Source organism: Octopus sinensis, linkage group LG9 (assembly GCF_006345805.1).
Source record: "Octopus sinensis linkage group LG9, ASM634580v1, whole genome shotgun sequence".
Lineage (NCBI taxonomy): Eukaryota > Metazoa > Mollusca > Cephalopoda > Octopoda > Octopodidae > Octopus > Octopus sinensis.
The window spans coordinates 55,780,744-55,802,061 of NC_043005.1; the positions used below are offsets into that span (position 1 = coordinate 55,780,744).

Consider the following 21,318-nt stretch of genomic DNA (forward strand, 5'->3'; position numbering starts at 1 on the left):
TCGTATTCTGAAAATTGCAAGATCTTTTGCCCACAAGATTAGGCATAAGTTACAGAAAGATGGAAGCGTATTAACTGTATCAAATTCTCGAAACCAGAAAGGAGAAAGCTAATTCAAAGACTACAGATCCAATCCATCACTGGAACTGCAAACATATGTAACACTTTCCAGAAGTTTATCATTTAAATATATATGAGCATGTCTAGATGTGCAACTATATGCATGAGAATACATACATAAAACATACAAATCTGCACACACACACACACACACACACACACACATACACACACACACACACACACACACACACACACACACACACACACACACACACATACACACATACACACATACATACATACATACATACATACATACAAACAAACAAACAAAAATATCCTGTTGCTGATCTTGAAATTCCAATGAAGGAGACTTGGATCTAGGCTAGAAACCGGTTCTTTTTCTATTGGCAAGAAATCTTGAAATAAACTGAATAATGACATACATACATACATACTAATGTATGTACATGGCTTCAAGTAGATGTTTGCAATCAATGGCAGCTACACCCTAATAAATTCCTTTGACTAGAGAGCTAAACCAGATGAGGGTAATCAACATGTGTGTCACTCTTGAAGAGTTAATGGCTTGCCTACCTAAGTATGTGATGAATGAATACAGCTGTCTCTATGAAAGCAACTTTGATGATTCAATGGAGGGGAGAGCAGCTGAAGCAAAGTAATATAGACTGCAGAGATCAAGATGAGGCAAGCAAGACATCTTGGTTATGCACTGCATCTATCTCCACTCCCAATTGTCATGACATGTGCTTGCTACTGGATTGAAGATGGGTCACAGATGAAAGAGCAAGGATGATGGCTTGCAATTGTTCTTCACTTTAACCCTTTGGCATTTAAACTGACCAAATATAGAGAATTATTCTACATGGTCTATGTTCATAATAGGTGCAGGTGTGGCTGTGTGGTAAGTAGCTTGCTTACCAACCACATGGTTCTGGGTTCAGTCCCACCGCATGGCACCTTGGGCAAGTGCCTTCTACTATAGCCTCAGGCCAACCAAAGCCTTGTGAGTGGATTTGGTAGACGGAAACTGAAAGAAGCCCGTCATATATATGTGTGTGTGTGTGTGCATGTATGTTTGTGTGTCTGTATTTGCCCCCCCCCCCCCCAACATCACTTGACATCCAATGCTGGTGTGTTTACCTCCCAGTAACTTAGTGGTTCGGCAAAAAGAGACCGATAGAATAAGTACTAGGCTTACAAAGAATAAGTCCTGGGATTGATTTGCTCGACTAAAAGGTAGTGCTTCAACATGGCCACAGTCAAATGACTGAAACAAGTAAAAGAATAAAAGAAAATAATAATAATAATAATGATAATACAAAATGTGCTACGCTGTTGATGAGATGACGAAAGCTTGTCAGAAATGAAGGACAGTGTGCCAAGTGGTGAAATGATGAAGACAATTAAACCTCAGTCCAGTTATCAATATCTGGGAATACTTGAAAGTTACAAGATAATGCATGATTAATTCAAAGCAATGTGAATATATAAGCATTACATTTGACAGAATAAACTGATTGCTAACGGGTTAATTAAAATCACTTTTGAAGTTATCAGTCACTCTTGAGGTCCTTGTCATTCTGGCAGACAAATGCACATGTATATATGTATATGATTCAATGTTGATTGAAAAGGATAAATGAATAAAAAAAAAAACATAAAATAGTATACAACTTACTGGGAAATTGGTCCTTATGTGCCTCCATATATTTCAAGACAAATAGATCTGCATTGATAATGATGAATCTGTGTTCAAAAAGGTCAATTTTTGCTCCAATATAGAAGTCGTGTATACCATAGTAGACGGGGTTTTCAGGGTCACTGTTAGGTTTGGGAACTTTCATTAAATTAAGGAACTTTCCAGTTACAATGCCAGAATTTCTACAAGGTGGCTCATGAACCATAATCTTCTGGTCTGCTGGGTGATAAGTGATTATAAAGCGGCGACCTTTATTCTCATCCATGACACTATCCTGATTAACAAAAGACAATAAATAAATAAATAAATGAATGAATAAATAAAATAAATGTGTGGCTGTGTGGTATGAAACTTGCTTCTCAATCACATGGTTTCAGCCTCAGTCCCACTGCATACCACCTTGAGTAAGTGTCTTCTTCTATAGCCTCAGGCTGACCAAAGCCTTGTCAGTGGATTTGGTAAATGGAAACTGAAAGAAGCCTATCATATAAATATGTGTGTGTGTGTGTCTTTGTGTCTGTGTTTGTCCCCTCATCACTGCTTGACAACCAGTGTTGACGTGTTAACAGTTTGGCAAAAGAGTCCTATAGAATAAGTACTAGGCTTAAGCAATAAATCCTGGGGGGGGGGGTCAAGGCAGGGCTCCAGCATGGCTGCAATCAAATGACTGAAACAAGTAAAAGAATTAAAGAATAAGAATAATCCATTTTTTAAAATCTGTTTTTACTAAAATTTTTATTTTAGTAACTATTTATGGGAAATAAAATCCTGTCCTGCAAGCAGACTATTTGGTTGATTTTCTGAGTTAGAATCTGTTTACCTTATTCTCTTCACTGAGAATCTGACTGGGTTGATGGCTCCTGTTGGTCAACCACATGTTACATGGTCACAGCAGGTGAGGAAGTATCTCACAGATATGGAGACTGACTGACACTCTGCTTGAGGAGTTTCAAATGGTAAATGCAGCAACACACTGCAACAACACATGCCCCACCCCACACACACACACACCAGGCCTGACCTGACCTTGTGAGCATTCCATTTGAAACTGATTCTATATTACAAAGCCCTTTATTACAAGGCCCCACTTTATGAGATCCTGAGTTTATGAGCTTTTACAAGTTTTATTTTCTGTTTACAAGTTTTCACTTTATGAGCATTCTCCAGGAATTAATGCACTCTTATACTGAGGCATTACTGAATTTCTCTTTAAATTTCAAACCTTTGATCTTTTTCCCAGGTGAGCAGCTTCTCATGAATTTATGTTTTTTTTTTTTTGATAAATTTCACTAAATTCAACCAAATCCATTTTTTTTTTTGTTTTTTTTTGTTTTTACAAAATTATTTGAGACGTGTAAACAGTAGAATGGTGTAAGAAATATTGTCATGAAAGCATCAAGCAAAACCTTAAGAAGTAACTGGTCAATAAAATTGTAATGCTCCTGATTGGTGATAGGTCTTTATGTTTCAAAGATACTATAGGTGCAGGAGTGGCTGTGTAGAAAGAAGTTTGCTTCCCAACTACATCAGGTGAGAGTAAAGCCCAACTACGATGATCTAGTGGGAGATCGGGGGTGGGGAAGACATGTCTGTACCAGCACACATGATGGAGTGTTATGAGGTGGGAGGCTGGAGGTTGGTGCATGCACACATGCAGTTCTCTGTTGGAAACATGATGGTACCATCTTGTTTTCTCATTGGTTCTCAGGGCTCTGGTATTGAAGCCATTGATCCTCTTTGCCAGGGTCTCTGAAAGAAATCACGTTTCTGCTCCATAAATGAGAATGGAAAGGACTGATGCATTATAAATGTGGAGTAGATATCCTTCAGGTGGATTGGGTGAAGACAAAGCTAATGCTTGTTGGTGATGGCCCAGATCCTCCCCATCTCCATATTGGCCCCAACGTCATGAAGTTTGTCAGCTTCTTCAGCTATCTGGGTTCCAAAGTCACCAATGACAGAGACCTGACCCCGGAGATCAACAGCAGATGTGGTCTGGCCGCTAAGGTCATATACACCCTACAGAAACCCCTCTTGTCCCACTGTTTTATCTCCTGGAAGATCCCTCTTTTTAGTCTGTTAAAATTAAGTTACATTTCTGCATGGTCTCTATTTACAGCAAAATCAGCTGCACCAGTTGTGAGTTCAACGTATTTGTCATGAAAATACATCATTTAGCAATAATGGGATACAAATCTTCAATTGGTCAGGAGAAGAAAGAATCCTGTACTTTGCAACAACTACATAAAATGATAAAAAGCTAAGCTATACTTACCATGATTGCTTCAAACCGCAAAGTCACCATATCATTTTTGCTCAAATACGAATTATCTGTTTGAGCGAATTGTGGGGGAACTGGAGTAGTTGTGTCTGTCACATCAACTCCTCTGGTTGGAGCAGTTACGTCTTCCTGTAAGATTAAAATTCTCATTCAGTATAATGTTATGATTACATTCCTCATACATAGATAGAATACTCCCCAAATGTTACTGTAATATAACCTTAATCCTCAAATGTTATTATATGATTCTATGTTAATTACATGGTTTACCAGTTTTTCTCGCATCGGTTTTAGCTCTTCAATCAGAAATTGGATGAGTTATCTAGAAGCTGTTTATTGTGTAAATGTGTTTGCATTTTTATTATGTTATTCATGACATATGTTTGTGTGTGCAGGTGTGTCCTGTATGTGTGTGTGTGTGTGTGTGTGTGTGCATGTGTGTGTGTATACATAGAGAGAGAGAGAGAGAAAAACAGACAGACAGATATATAGATGGATAGATAGGCAGGTAGATAGCTAGATAGATAGATAGATATAGATATATACACTCACATGTTTGTATATGTGTGTGTATGTGTTTGTATGTACATATTTGTATATGTATATATATGTATATATATATATATATATATATACATACACACACACACAAACATACATACATGCATACATACATGCATGCATTCATATATCGTCATCATCATATTTATCATTCGTGTTTCATGCTGGCAGGGGCTAGACAGTGTGTGTGTGTGTGTGTGTGTGTGTGTGTGTGTGCGTGTGTGTGCATGTGTGTGTGTGTAAATACACCATGGTCAAAAGCCCACAGGCTGAAACCAGTAAAAGAGTTAAAAAAAGTGAAACAAAATAATAAATAATTAAACAAATAACTTAATAAAATCTATTAACCAATTTAATGTGATATTTGTATTTGTTTGCCGATGGTACATTTGCATATTATTACATTAATGGCTTCTTTTGACACTGTACAAATGAGAAAATACAACATAGACTTTTTTGTGTTTTCTTTTTTTTTGTTACCTCCAAGAGAATTATCAGTATAACTAAAGGTAATTGGTTTCAATCAAGGTTGGGAGGTACATTAGAATTATAGCATTTTCTTTTGTGTGTGTGTGTGTGTGTGTGTGTGCTTGTGTTTGTGTATTGTTTTGGAGAACCCTTTCTCCATAACACTCATTTCATTTTGCGACACTTATTCATTGAAGATAGTTTCTTTTTTAATTGTTTGATAATTCGTACCATAGACACAGAACCACACATTTTGGAGAATGCAGGCAGTCAATTACACTAACTCCAATACTTGATCTGTACCTATTTAACACTTTTGTCACCATAATTATGTTGGATCACACCGTCTTTCTTTTACTTAATTTTGAAAATAATAAAGAATTTACTGAAATAACTTTGTTGTGTCAGGGGAGAGTCATTTTCTTTTTGTGCCTTATAATTTAACACACCCACCAATAAAATTTCCCCTTATTTCTTATTTTCATTTTCCTAAAATTTTCGTTGCATCCTGCAACCTTTAAAGAGAGGTTTGGAGACGCCACTATGAAAGGTTGCTAAATAAAGAGTCAAGACTATTGAAAATGTTGCAAAACGCCACAAACATTTTAGAAAAATAAAAATGAGAAATAAGTGGAAATTTTACCAGTGAGTGAGTTAAATTATAAAGCACAAAAAGAAAATGACAGAATATGCTTCAACACACAAACTCATATAAAGAATCTTGCAAACTAAATCCAAAAACGAAATAAAATAACTTTGTTGTTATTAAATTGGTGTTTTGAATATAAATTAACAGGAAATTTTGATGGAAAGTTTTAATTTAGACTGCTTTAAAACAGGAACTTTGTTTCATAGAATCAAGAGTGATTTCAGCCAGGTAAGTTTCAAAAGGGTTAATCCTTTAGTATTGGAACTAGTCAAATCCAACCCAAATATTTTACTTGTTTTATGTTTAAACCAGCCAGAAGAGGCCTCTCTCACCTTCACTACAATGTCATTCACAAAATAAACAATCACAGCACTGAAATAGTGAAGCAATGAAATAATGTATGCAAAATTTAAAACAATGTGAATAAATAAACTTTACATCTGTTACATTGTATTGTCTGAATTCTAAAGTGTCAAAACATCATCAAGAGAATAAAGAATGAAGTCGACTCTATATTATTATAAACAAGACCTGTAGATTTGTGCTGCCTCCAAGAAGTAAGGTGGAGAGGAGGTACTGCTAGGTTCCTCACAGGCAAAGAACACAGGTACAAGATTTTCTGAGCAGGGAACACTGACAGGGTTGTGGGCATGGGTATACTTCTTGTGGAGAAATGGGTTGATACGGTAATCGGGGTAGTCAGAGTATGTGATAAAATACTTAGATTAGTGCTACATCATAGATTAGCAACCATTATCTCGGCCTATGCCCCTCAGCTGGGGCTACCTGATGGACAGAAAGGCCGATTTTATGACACCCTCTAGCAGACTACCTCGTTGATGAATGACAGGGACTTTCTCTTTGTGGCTGTTGACTTCAATGGATATGTTGGACAACATACAGAGGGCTTCCATGGCGTACATGGAGGCTATGGTTTTAGTTCTCACAATGAGGAGGGAATCAAGCTGCTGGAGTTCTGTGATGCAAATGATGCCTTGGTTTGTAATACTAACTTCAGGAAACCTGCCAGTCACCTAGTTACCTACTGTTCTGGTAGACACACTAGCCAAATTGAGTATATCCTCACCAGAAAAAGGGAAAGATGGCTGCTTACAAATGCCAAAACCTTCCCAGGCGAAGAATGTACCCCACACTCTCAGAGTGGTTGGCGTTAGGAAGGGCATCCAGCTGTAGAAACTCTGCCAGATCTGATTGGAGCCTGGTGCAGCCATCTGGTTTGCCAGTCCTCAGTCAAATCATCCAACCCCTGCTAGCATGGAAAGCGGAAAATGATAATGATGATGATGATGATGATGATGATGAATAACAATAATGTTTCAAATTTTGGAAAAAGGTCAGTAATTTTGAAGGAAGGGGTAAGTCAATTACATTGACTCCAGTACTGGATAGGTTCTTATTTTATCAACACCAGAGGGATGAAATACAAAACTGACCTCAGAGGAGAGTTTTAAAACAGAATGTGAAAAACAGGAAGGAATACTGCAAGGCATTTATTTATTTTTTTTGTTGTTGTTGTTCTAATCATTTGGGCAATGGATAAGAGAACAACATGAAAACACACCATGAGCATCATAGAAAAAGAGACCAAAAAGGAAATATCAACCCTTTAACATTCAGATTACTCTGTCAAATGAAATTCTTATTTATCCACATTGTTTTGAATTTGTTATCTATTATCTTGTAGCTTTGAGATGTCAATGAAGTGATTGTATAGTTTTAGAATAACATTGTAGGGTGAAAGTTAAAGCTAAGGTAGAGTTACCTTTCCAAGTCATACTGACTCATAAGGGCCAGTTTCATGGCATATATATGTTCCCCATCGAGATGGAATATCAGTCTGTTACTCACTTTTGCCAGCTGAGTGGACAGGAGCAATGTGAAATGAAATATTTTGCTCAAGAACATGACTCATCCAGTCCAGGAATTGAAACCACAATCATACAATTATGAGTCCACCACCCAAACCAGTAAGCCATGTGCCTCCACATGTTGTAGGTTTGATAGTTATGAGAGGCCAGAGCTGGCTAGCTGGTTTGAGCATAAAATGGGTAGAATATTTGTGCCAGTTATAGCCAGTTTAAATGCCAGAGGGTTAAAGAGGAAATACAAAAAGTAATAAGGCAGGATAGTAAATTTAAACAGCTCCATTATTTGACGGTAAAATTATTTTATTAACACTTGTAGGATGATAAACTAAAGTGACCTTGGTGAAATGGCATGTCTCAGAATATCAAACTCAAAAACCAAACCATTTTTTCTTTCCATAAATATGAACATGATCTAGTGTTGATAATCCTATAAATGTTTTATCACAATCTTCAGTCAAATAGCAGCAGCTTTCTGTCAAATGATAATTCTGAGTAAATTGAACATTCCTGATGTTTTAACCTCCTTTATTCTTCTATATTTGACACAGAGACATCATATCAAAGATCTCTAACAAACATGGAAAGCGTTTTAATAGTTATCAACTGAAATGTTGCTTGCCAAATATTTTATGACATCGTTGATAACAACTATGTTCAGTGCTTCATTTATATTCCATTTGCCGAATAATAACGACATATTTATGCCAAAATGAAATTATGTATGTTATAATGAAGATACTTGGTTATAACTTTGATATACCAAATGTAATAAGATTCTTAGAGGCAGTAAACTAAATCACAGAGATTAAGTAAAGAGCTATAACTCCTGTTAGTCTTTAATAAGAACAAGACTGTCAAAATAGCAGTAAAGAAATACAGTTTCAGACAAAAGAAAGACAGCTTATGAATCCATATCTTTTATCTCTTTACTTGTTTCACTTATTGAACTGAGGCCATGATGGGTTTAGTCAAACAAATGAACCCCAGTATTTTTTTTTAACCCTTAAACATTCAGATTACTCTGTCAAATGTACAGCCTATTTATTCACATTGTTTTTAACTAATCGTATGTTATCTTGTAGCTTTGAGGTTTCAATGATGTCATTGTTTATTTTTAGACTGACATTGTAGGGTAGGAGCGAGAGGCCAGATCCGGCCAGTCTGAGCATAAAACAGGTAGAATATATGGGCTGTATATGACCAGTTTAAATGCTAAAAGTTAAGGGTCCTTAATTTGAAGGAGATTACCCTTGCATTCTGAATGTATATTTGTCTGGTTGGGGAACAAACGCAAATGCTCACACTCACAAACATATGTGGTGGGTGGGGATTCCTCATAGTTTTCATCAATCAATACTATACCAGAAGATGCTTGCCCAATGTGTCACATGGTGAGACTGAACTCAAAAACCCATGGTAGCAAAGCAAGCTTCTTAACCACACAGCCATGCCTGCACCTTTGCTTTCTAATTAAAACTTTAGAACACAAGTTGATAGATTCAATGGAAACTTCACAGTCTGAACATTAAAATCATCTCATCCTCATGTAAATTTCATATTTCTTACTGAATAATTTTTGATTTAATACACTTCATTCATTATTACTTTGCTTTCCAAGCACCCAATTCCTTTGTGTCTGCTTTTGTTGGCACCAATCAGAAGTTACTATGTTCAAAGTATAAATGTAAATGAAAGAGAATTTTATGAATTTTATTTTGATAAAACACATCATTACAAAACTGGTAATATTCTATTGTGTATTATACACACAGAATAGAAATACTACTACTGCTGCTGCTGCTAGTACCACCACTACAACTACTACTACTACTACTACTACTACTTCATTGTTATTGCTGTCATAGCCACTGCTACTGCCATCATCATCAGCATCATTTTCATCACTATCACTACCACCATTACCACCATCACCAACAACAACAACAGCCACACTACCATCACCACCGTCACCACTTCTACAATTTTTTTATGCTCGCGTACACTTGATGCAACCTAATCAACACAGCAGACTTCCAATGGTTGCATTCCTTCATCATCACCTCATCACCTTCGTAGGTTTAGCTTCCTGAGGTAGTATGTCCTCTGTATTCAGGGCCCATGTCTCACTACCACATCGTAGTATTGCTGTTCATACACATGCATCAGACGTTCTATTTTTCACTCTGAGAGAGAGAGAGAGAGGGAGGGTTTTTGTTATTACCCACAGAGGTAATAGGTTAATAAACTTTCTCCGTCTTGTTCTTATTCAAGTCATCATCATCATCATCATCATCGTTTAACATCCGCTTTCCATGCTAGCATGGGTTGGACAATTTGACTGAGGACTGGCAAACCAGATGGCTGCACCAGGCTCCAATCTTGATGAGGCAGAGTTTCTACAGCTGGATGCCCTTCCTAACGCCAACCACTCTGAGAGTGTAGTGAGTGCTTTTACATGCCACCGGCATGAGGGCCAGTCAGGCAGAACTGGCAACAGCCATGCTCAAATGGTGGTTTTTTACATGCCACCTGCACAAGAGCCAATCCAGCAGCACTGGCAATGACCTCCCTCGAATGTTTTTTTCACATGCCACAGGCACAAGTGCCAGTAAGGCGACGCTGTGAATATATATATATATCTATATATATATATATATATATATATATATATATATATATATGTACATCATAATGGTTGTTGTCGTTTTAACTTCCGTTTTTCTGTGCTTGCATGGGTTGAACTGAGTTTATTAAAGCAGATTTTCTATAGCCAGATGCTTTCTTGTTGCCTACTCTCATTTGTTTCTAAGCTAAGTAATATTTTCCCATGGCCAGACATCTTTTCACAGAATACTGGAGACAAACGACACTGCTTGTATGACTGAGACACACATTTACAACCATCATGCCACAAACAAACACATGCAAATACACATACATATATACGTACATACATACATATGTGTATATATGTGTGTGTGTGGGGGGTATAAACATACACACACAGAATGGGCTTCTTTCAGTTTCCACCAACCAAATCCATCCAGAAGACTTTGGCCAGTTTGGGCTATAGTAGAAGACACTTGCCCAAGGTACCATGTGGTTGGGAAGCAAACTTCTTACCACACAGTTGTGCTTGCACCTGTGTGAGTGTGTGTGTAAATAAATAAATGTGTGTGTTTTTGTGTGCTTGTGTGTGTGTGTGTGTATGTGTGTGTGTGTGTGTGTGTACATACATATGTATATACGAGGGAATACCCAAAAGAAACCAGAATCTTGCAATATTATACACTTAGTTTTACATGTCTACTTTTTTATCACCTTCAAAGTATTCTCCATTTGAAGCAATGCATCAGTCCAGATGCATTTTCCACTGTTCTAACCAGTGCTGGAACTCTTGGAAAATTATAGCTTTTAATGCCTCCATTGCTTTTTCTTTACCTCTTCCACATCTGCAAATTCTATAGCACCAGTTTCACCACCAGTGATGACCTTCAAGAAAAGGTCCAGATCAACTTCCAACTGCTCTTTCAATTCACAACATGCATTCAGTTATGATTGTTCTTGATTTTTTCCATGAGCATGCAAGGCACAAATTTTGCTTGTATTCGCAATTCCTCACTCAAAATTCGTTGGCAGGTTCTCCAGGACACACCAGTTATATCAACAAGTTTATCAATTGTTCAGCAACGGTCTTCCAAGATCAGTTCATGAATTTTCATGATGTTTTTATCCAATTGGGACGTTGATGGTCGCCTGAACGAGTTTGGTCTTCAAGTGACATGTAACCATTCCTAAAGCATGGAAACTACTCATAAATTTGTGCTTTGTTCATGGCAGTGGTCTTGTAAGCTGTTTGGAGTGCTACAACTGTTTCAGACACCGTTTTCCCCAGCAGAAAACAATATTTCATGGAAGAACGCTGTTACTTCGTTTTAGCCATTGCAAAAATCTACAACCTGGGGAGAAGCACTGGAAAACAAAGATGGGCCATGTGGTCGTACGACAACCTCATTGGACAATGCCAGTCAGCAGACTGATACCAAAGTGTCACATCAAGTGGCTTCTAGCAGTGGAAGCCTGAACTACAATGGGCTTGTCCCACAGAGAACATTTTTGGTTACTTTTGGGTACCCCCTTATATACACACACACACACACACACACACACACACACACACACACACACACACACATATACATATATATATATATATATATATATCAGGGGAGGAGAGAGAGAGAGAAAAAGAGAAAGTATGACTTGCTAATTCTGTAAAAAATAGCTGTAAACATTTCATCTATATATACAATATTTTTGCAGACAGAAAATGAGGGATCAGGTAAGCTAATTTCAACCTTTATTTGAAATCCCAAGAATCAAGTACTCTCATTAATGAATTGTTTGAGCCTTTTTTTTTCCAATTAATGTGTATCATCTAAAATACACCATTATTATTACATCTATATACAAGAAACTGACAGTGGTTTCAGAACTTGTCCTCTTAATGATAAATGCTTGACAAAAGTAATTACATATGAAGTAAACATAAAATCTCAGTAATACAGAATGGAAACAAAAATATCTCATAAAAGTATTAGTGAAGGGAACTTTAAATGTTGCTTCTTTAATCATAAGTCCATCTTTGCAAACATGGAAATGAGGAATGTCATTGCTTTATTCAGATATGTCACAATTGAAAGAAAGATGTGTTGAACATTTTAACATTAACTAGGCTGTCACTGAGTACAGCATATCCTATATGCTAACAAGCCACTGCTATTGATGATGTTTTTCTATATGTCTCCATTGAAGTCTAATGTTGGCTCCGTAATATACATTGCTAAATATACATTGCCGAGAAATACCATATTGTAACAAAATAAATTCCTTAAACAGAAAAGCAGAGATAATGTCAAATGGTATCATGGAAGCAAATTCTAAGTGGCAAATATAGCAAATTAAAATTGTGGAATAGAATCTGATTATTTTATTAGGCATAAATATAGAAACAACTAGAAGTTTATAACATTTGGCCATGCAGTACTGAATGTCAATGATAATTCTGATAACATTTAAAATGTTTCTTCATTGAAACATTAATATTGTATCTTTGTTGATAAGCCAGTTGATTCTCTAACAAGAAATTTGGAATTATAGAAATGTTAACTTTGAAAATAAAACAAACAAATATATAAATAAACAATGAATATGATGACAATGACAGCAACAATAACAACGATAATAGATGCAGATAGATAGATAAATAGATGATGGATGGATGGATGGATGGATGGATGGATGGATGGATAGTACAGACACACAGATATTGAATGCATAAATTTTACATAAAATATATGGAATTTAATGGCTGAAACCAAAATTCATCTATATATTCATAACTTTTAACAAAATATATTTAACACTTCAGTAAAGAAATCTTTCAATAAAGATCATAGATGTTAATACATACCATTCCTGGCACATGAGCTCTTTCTGGTCTCTCACAGTTTTCTTCTAAGTTCTTTGAAAAAGTAAAAAAAAAAATCAAAGCAGTTTTTCAGTAATGTCTATTTAAAACTTAAATCAAAAACAATTTGCTCAAATCAACAATAATTCTCATTATCAAAGCCAAGGAACCCAGACAAATTGAAGAAAGATATTTGTCTCAACAATGTTAAGGGGCATTTCTTTAGACACACATGCTTTAACAAAAGCAAATGGGCACTTTACTTCCAGTTGTCTTATAGTGTGCTGGACAGCAGCCCTTAACTGCTAATGTATGTATGTATGTATGTATGTATGCACGTAAGTATGTAAGTATGCATGTATGTATTCTCATGCATATAGTAGCATGTTTAGACATGCTCATAGATACTTACTCATTTACTCATTTATTTGTTTCAGTCATTTGACTGCAGCCATGCTGGAGCACTGCCTTTAGTCGAGCAAATCGACCCCGGGACTTATTCTTTGTAAGCCCAGTACTTATTCTATCGGTCTCTTTTTGCCGAACCGCCAAGTGACGGGGGACGTAAACACACCAGCATCGGTTGTCAAGCAATGCTAGGGGGATAAACACAGACACACAAACATATACACACACACACATATACATATATATATATACATATATACGACAGGCTTCTTTCAGTTTCCGTCTACCAAATCCACTCACAAGGCATTGGTCGGCCCGGGGCTATAGCAGAAGACACTTGCCCAAGATGCTACGCAGTGGGAGTGAACCCAGAACCATGTGGTTGGTAAACAAGCTACTTACCACACAGCCACTCCTGCACCTATTTAAGTGATAAACTTCAGGAAAGTTTTACAAATATTTACAGTTCCAGTGATGGCTTGGATCTGTTGTCTTTGAATCAGGTTTTCTCCTTTCTGGTTTCAAGAAGCCTAACTTTTCAGACTGGTATTTAGGTAGTGTGTTATATATTCTAGTGCCCCAATATTTACAGGTGTAAACCTGAACTACTAATCTGGATAGAGTAGCTGTAAATTCCTCAATAGTTCAGCGTAGATATTTTCTCTTCTTTTCTTATGTATGTATGTATTGTGTATGTATGTATGTATGTATGTATGTATGTATGTATGTATGTATGTATGTATGTGTTCATGTATGTTCTTTATTTTTTTTAATTTTAGAGAAAATTTTGACCAGCCACCTACTTCGTAAGAAGGTTGTAAAGGAAAGTAAATTGTTTTAACAATCCTCTTTTAAATCTTAAGACGGTCTCACAGATATTTATCGTTCCAGATATTATGATCATTTGTAGTGTATGAATTGGGGATTTGCATTCTTTCCCCAAGAATGTAACTTGGGTACTAGATTTGAAAACTGTATGTATGTATGTATGTATGTATGTATGTATGTATGTATGTATGTATGTATGTACGTATGTATGTATGAGCTTGCACTAGTTTCATCTGACCTTTCGGATGAAACTAGTGCAGACTCAATGCCTATCACGGGAATGCAGAAATTCCGGGATGGTGTCCAGTGTGCTAGACGACCACTGGGAGTGAGTCACCCCTCAGCTTCTGTTGAAGCATGCCTCTAGGAGAAGGTCACTTTGATATAAAGCCAGATATGCAGGGAATGGCATTGGACATTTTGGAGATCTTTTGGTTTGTGCTAGAGATCATGGCACTCCCACATCCCTGAGCCTGCAACTCATATTGGCACCAGATATCTCACTCTGGTTTGTCTCTAGATAATGTCAATAGAGTGGAGAGGATCTATGAGGTGTCAAGCAAGCCTCATTGGACCTAAAACTCTGCACAGACATTGCTGACCTCTGCTTGATATGTGCTGCTTTTTTTTTTCCTACTATATATATTTTAACACAAGGGACATCAGCCATCTGAATGTGGCTAGGGACAGGGCAGGGCGGTGGGGGTGTTACTAATGCATCAGTAACACCCCCACCACCCTGCCCTGTCCCTAGCCACGTTCAGATGGCTGATGTCCTTATGTTATGGAGCAGTTACTGTTTATATCTCGTTTAGAGAATTATTATTGCTATATATATTTTATTTTCAGTATATATATATCTCTATCGTTAGAATATATTTATTTATTTTTAGTATATATTAATTCGATTTTTATTTAGAAGTCCTGCAGTGATCGGAAGGTGGTGAAGCTTGCAGACCTGATGGGTTGGAAGCATGAAGTCAGCAACCTGCACATAGGTGGCCCATGCTAGATATAAAGCCATCTTCTTGTTGCCCAAGGCAGCAATAGAATTCAGTTGCTGTATGGGTGTCTGAGCAACTCCATTTGGAAAGGGCACTGCTCACCCAGAGGGTGGGGAGGTTCTAGAAAAGGTGAACCAAAATTTGCTAGTCTTTCTATATCTGGTTAGTTTAGCACTCGAAAAACAAAGAGACTTTTTTTTTACAAAATCTGAATGGAACTTGAACATTTCATGTTGGAATGTGTGCATTCTGTTAGATAACAAGAGTGACTGTAGGCCTCAAAGATGCATTGCACTTGTTGCTTGCAATCTGAACTGTTATAAAATTGATATAGCTGCACTTTCAGAGACTTGTATAGAAGGTGATGGTCAGCTTGAGGAAGTAAGAGGTGGATACACCTTTTTTGGGAAGGGGAGGCTAAAGGAGGAGCGATGTTGGGGGGGGGGGACGAACACAGACACACAAACATATACACGCACATACACACATATATACATATATACGATGGGCTTCTTTCAGTTTCTGTCTACCAAATCCACTCACAAGGCTTTGCTCGGTCTGAGGCTATAGTAGAAAACACTTGCCCAAGATGCCACGCAGTGGGACTGAACCCGGAACCATATGGTTGTTAAACAATCTACTTACCACACAGCCACTCCTGCATGGAAAACATTTTAATAGTTATCAACTGAAATGTTGCTTGCCAAATATTTTATGACATCGTTGATAACAACTATGATCAGTGCTTCGTTTATATTCCATTTGCCAAATAATGACGATATATTTATGCCAAAATTCAAATTATGTACGTTATAATGAAGGTAGTTGGTTATAACTTTGAAATATCAAATATAATATGATTCTTGAGCTCTAAATCATAGAGCCAATAAACAAACCACAAAGATAAGTAAACACTTACAACTCCTGCTGCAGTCTTTAATAAGCACCAAAATGTCAAAATAGCAGAAAAGAAATACAGTTTCAGACATAAAAGAAAGACAACTTATGAATATATAAAGTTTCCTAACCAAAACTTCTATCCTGAAGAATGTATGGTTCACAGTATGGAAACTTCACAGTATGATCATTAAAATGATTTTGTCCTCAAGTAAATTGGTTATTTCTTACTCTATATTTTTTGATTTAATATACTTCATTCATTATTACTTTGGGTGTTGTATTTTTTTCCAGTAACAGAGTTATTATATTCAAAGTATGAATTTAATTAAAAGAGAAGCATAGTGTAGCAAGTGTTGATGAAGCATAGTGTTGCAAGATTGGTTATGTTCCATTCTATTGTATATTATAAACATATATATGTATGAATGCATGCATGTTTGTATGTATATATGTATGCATGTATGTATATATGTATGTATGTATGTATGTATGTATGTATGTATGTATGTATCTATCTATCTATCTATCTCTCTATCAATATATCTATCTATCAACACGTGTGTGTGTGTGTGTGTGCATCTATATATGTGCATGTTGTGTAACACACATACATATATCTTAAAGCAAAATATATCATCATCATTCGACATCATCGTCGTCGTCGTTTCACATCCATCTTCCATGCATGGGTAGGAAGGTTCTCAGGAATTGGCCAGGTAGAAAAATTACCATATGTTACTCTGTTTTGGAAGGGTTTTTTACAGCTGGATGTCCTTCCTAACATCAACCACTCTGCCGATTGAACTCAGTGCTTTTTACATGGCACTAGCACAAGTGAGGTTAGTTTTGACATGATTTTTACAGCTGGATGTTCTTCCAAATGCCATCCACTTTACAGTGTGGACTCGATGCTTTTTATGTGGTACTAGTGCTGACAGGATCACCAAGTAACTCACAAGATGAGAAATTATGAGAGGAGCAGGGGCGTTTGAGGAGGAGAACTCGTGTCAGAGGATGAAAGGTTGGAAGGTGACAGAGAAATAGGGAGGCAGTAATAGGTGCCTTGCTATAGAGGAGGTACATGGCTACCCAGCTTCATCAGGGTCTGTCCATTTGGTCATCCTTGAAGTGAACTGACTGAAGTAAATTTTTATTAGTGTTCTGTGGGAGAAGGCTGGTTGTTTATGTGCTGCTCACCTCAGATTCACACCAGTCACTGTCCGAAGTTAGGGCTTGGTCTAAGATAAGTCAATATCAAGATTAGTGTTTTTGTAAGGTTCTTTGTTCATTTTAGTGGCTGTGTGTGTTATGTTTTTGATTTTGAGTGTAGTGCTTGTATTGAAGTGTTCATGTTTGTTTATATTCATTATTTTTTTCAGTTGGGTTGCTCATGATTTGTGTTATACATTGGGCAGGGTATTTTTTTTTTAATGCTGGTTATTAAATATTTTTATGTTTAGTTTATGTTATTCTATTTGTTAAATCAAGCTCAATTGTTTCTGGAGCATTGGTTATCTAGAGTTATCCCTATATCTCTTAAAGGTCCTGCTGTGCTTGTGCAAGCATCTTGGGGCTTGTTCATGTCTTGTATTAATTAATGAGTGTTTTGATGTAAATATTTGGTAAAGTTTTTCTACACATAAGTCACATCTATTTCCCCCTACTTGATAAGGCTTAGCAGTACTAATTAGCTCCCATTCGATAGAATAGGTATTGTTTCCCATCTCTAATTGACCAAATTAGTTTGCTTAGGCTTGTATTATTAATTTTTTTCCTCCCATCTCTAAAAGAACTTAAATGATTGGCTAGTCTCTTTTATAAAGGTATTCTCTTCCCTCCAAGGTAACTTTGCATCTATAGACCAGATTCTTAATTTGATATCTTAGTTTGACTGGTTTGCCTATTTCAATAAGCCATTGTGTTATTGACTTCATAAGAAATTTCTTCTATTTTCTCTTTCCATCAGTCCAGTGTTATCTCTGAATTCTCTATGGGTATTAGTTTTGGCACTGCTCTTTCTAGCAGTTTGTTCTTCTAATTTTATGCCTGTGAAAGAATTTGTTAGGTCTGTTTCCCTTTGACTGTTGGTCCTTCCGTAACCATTCCCCCTTCTTTCTATGGTGTCAGTGCCTATGTCACTTCTGTTGTTAGTTATTTCTTCCCTATTATTTAAATTCGGATTATTAAGATCTCCATTGATGGGCTCCCTATGTTTATGTGGATGTACTATTGCACAAAACCTACAAAGCAACTGAAACCTAAATCCAAATATATTCATATCTTTCAACAAAAGACATCTAACACAATAGTAAAGGATGTCTAAAGTTACACAAGAAATCATTAAGATAAGGGCTTTTGATGCCAATACATACCATTCCTGGCTGATTAGCTGCTGCTGCTGTTTGAGATTGAAGTGTTTTATCAGCTTTCTTATAATTTTCAGGTACAGTCTTGGTCACAGTTGTAGGTTCAGGGCCAGATCGCTGCAAGATTATGCAACTTAGTTACCACATGTTTATTCTTCATGCATTTTTTATACTCACCTTCATAGGAATCTGAGCCAACAAGGCAGTTTCAGTCTACCAAGCCAGCCCCAGCAAATGGGGAGGATGAGGCAATAAGGAAGTGAAAAGGCAGTATGGAAACTGAGTAAAACAAGGAGCTAAGGCAATGATTCATAAGTTACTGAGAGAGAGAGACAAGCAACTAGGAATCATTGATCTACCAAGTTAGTTGAGACCTCCAGTGTTCTTGGCCCCTGGACCATATCCCTGCTCACTGCAATCAGGGCAGAGATTGTTGTCAATAAGGGCAAGCCTCGTGTGTCAAAGTAACCATTCCAGCGCATCTACCTTGCTATCATCCAGAGTAATGTCTGTTCCATTTTGTCTGCTGGTGCTATGAGAAATGTTTCCATAATGTGAGAGGCAAGATTCTCCACTAGCCACTTATTTACTACATTGTACAAAATGATATGTCAATAGTGGGGTACAGTCAACTGAGTGGATTTTAAGCCAATGTATGGGTAGAAGCCAGCGAGGGGAGCCATAACAATGAGGGAGTGAGTCTGTAGACTTAAACTGAGTACCATGGAACCATGAACCAACATTAGAACCTAAAGTCAATGAGTCACTCAAATTGTTAGAAATAGCAACAATATTTTCATCATGTCACACCTAACTGCTTTTAAAATAGGATGGATGAGATGGGAAAAATAACAGGTATGTCATGGCTGGATTGTCTATCGTCAAGAATGCATGCAGGAAGTTTTGTTCAATGAAGCTGTAAAACATGAATCAAATCAATAGCAACAGCTTTACATTGATTTTATGTTTTCACCACAGAGACATGACTTCTCGTTGCTCCAATTTAATTGGGTTTTTTTTTTATTTAATCAGTATATTTGGAAAACAAAAGCAAAATAGACAATAACAGCTACAACTGGAATACTTTAGATCATAGGTTTGCTTGATCAGTCCTGATTGGAAACTGAGCAACAAAAACCATTTAACACATAATTATTTCTAGCATAAGCACAAGGCCTCGACTTGTGGGACAAATTGTATATAAAACATATGCATTTCTCTGAAAAATCAATGTACCAGCATAACACAGCAGCATGAGGACTTAAAGTGTGAAACTGGTCAAAAATCTAGTGTTAGATAAGTTAGAATTTAACTTGTTCAGCTCTGATAGTTGAGAGCATGTCCAAAGTTGTACACTGAAAGAATTCCTCCTAGAGTATATGAATTTAGCATTCTGATACCAAATTGCATGAGACCACCTTTGGTTCTGTGATACAAATTTCCTGTTTAAAATGATCTACATTAAAACTGTCCATCAAAATTTCATGTTGATTTATGTTCCAAACATTAGCTTAATTAAGATAAAGCTAGTTTGCTAAATTCTTCGTTAATTGCAAAATTAATTGAAATGTAGACAATGTTTTGATTTGGAGTTACACACATGGCAAAAATAGGCTATCCTATATATCAGATCAAGGGTCTTATGAACAAGTACAGCCTAACTAGAGATCTTGGAGAAGACCATATTTTCTTGTGCCTTGAGTAATTCAGGCAGACATAAATTTTTCAGCATCTCAATGAGCTGAATTAACCATAGAAATAATCAAATAATCATCAAAGGTAAGAAAATCTAAATGCTGTTTGTAACAATGGCGTGGTTATAGTTGATTATATCAACCCCAGTACATGAAGAGTATTTTATTTAATTAACTGTGGTGCTTGAATGATACTTTATTTTTTCAAATACTATACTTAAGTGGTTCTTTATTTCACCAATTTTAGAAAAACTAAAAGCAAAGTGGAGCTCGGTAGAAGTTCAAACTAGAACGAAGGAAGTTAGAACACCGCAAGATATTTTGTCTACCAAATTAGCAGTTCTGCCAATCTACTGCCCTAACATAACAAATAATTCTGTCTATTATAGGCACAAGGCCTGAAAGCTTGTGGGAGAGAGGTTGTTCACTACATCATCTCAAGTGTTCAACTGGTACTTTTTATCAACCCTGAAAGGATGAAAGGCAAATTTAACCTCAGAAGAATTTGAACTCAGAATGTGAAGCTGGAAAAAATGTTGCTACATGTGCCAAGTATACCAATGATACTGCTGGTTCACTGCATTTATATAACAAAATCAAAACACACAGTATAAAAATACTTACCTTTGGAAGCAGGTGTTTTACATCAAGGGGAGTGAAATCTGTGATACCAAAGTGTCTGTTGTAATAAGCCTTGGTGAAGTTATCACAGTCATAGACAAGAAAGACTCGGCCATATATATTGATGGTTTTACCTATGATGAAGTCTGGTGGAGTGAGGTATTCCCTGACTTCATGGTTGGTGAGTTCCATTGAGATGGCTGGGTATGTGGAGGGAACATTGCAGCGGTTTTTGGGTACTTTGTCACGTTTTATAAGGACAGGGAAAGGGTCTCTGCCATCATTCTCATGGTGGATTTCTCGAACTTCCAGTGTGTCATCAGACAGGTAATACTAGAAAATAGATTAAGTATTTAGATGTTATGCTGAAATATATATATGTGTGTGTGTTTGT

At 36.7% G+C, this 21,318-nt stretch overlaps 1 protein-coding gene across 1 annotated transcript in view; it reads right to left on the reverse strand.

Moving 5' to 3' along the window:
• LOC115215830 (EF-hand domain-containing protein 1-like) overlaps positions 1–21,318 on the reverse strand; it is a 133,411-nt gene that overhangs the window by 39,986 nt on the left and 72,107 nt on the right. The window contains exons 6-10 of the mRNA XM_029785155.2: positions 20,928–21,257; positions 18,616–18,726; positions 13,107–13,157; positions 4,061–4,195; positions 1,765–2,059 (exon numbers count right to left, since the gene is read on the reverse strand). Of these exons, the coding sequence (XP_029641015.1) occupies positions 1,765–2,059; positions 4,061–4,195; positions 13,107–13,157; positions 18,616–18,726; positions 20,928–21,257 (922 nt within the window). The remainder of the gene's footprint in view (positions 1–1,764; positions 2,060–4,060; positions 4,196–13,106; positions 13,158–18,615; positions 18,727–20,927; positions 21,258–21,318) is intronic.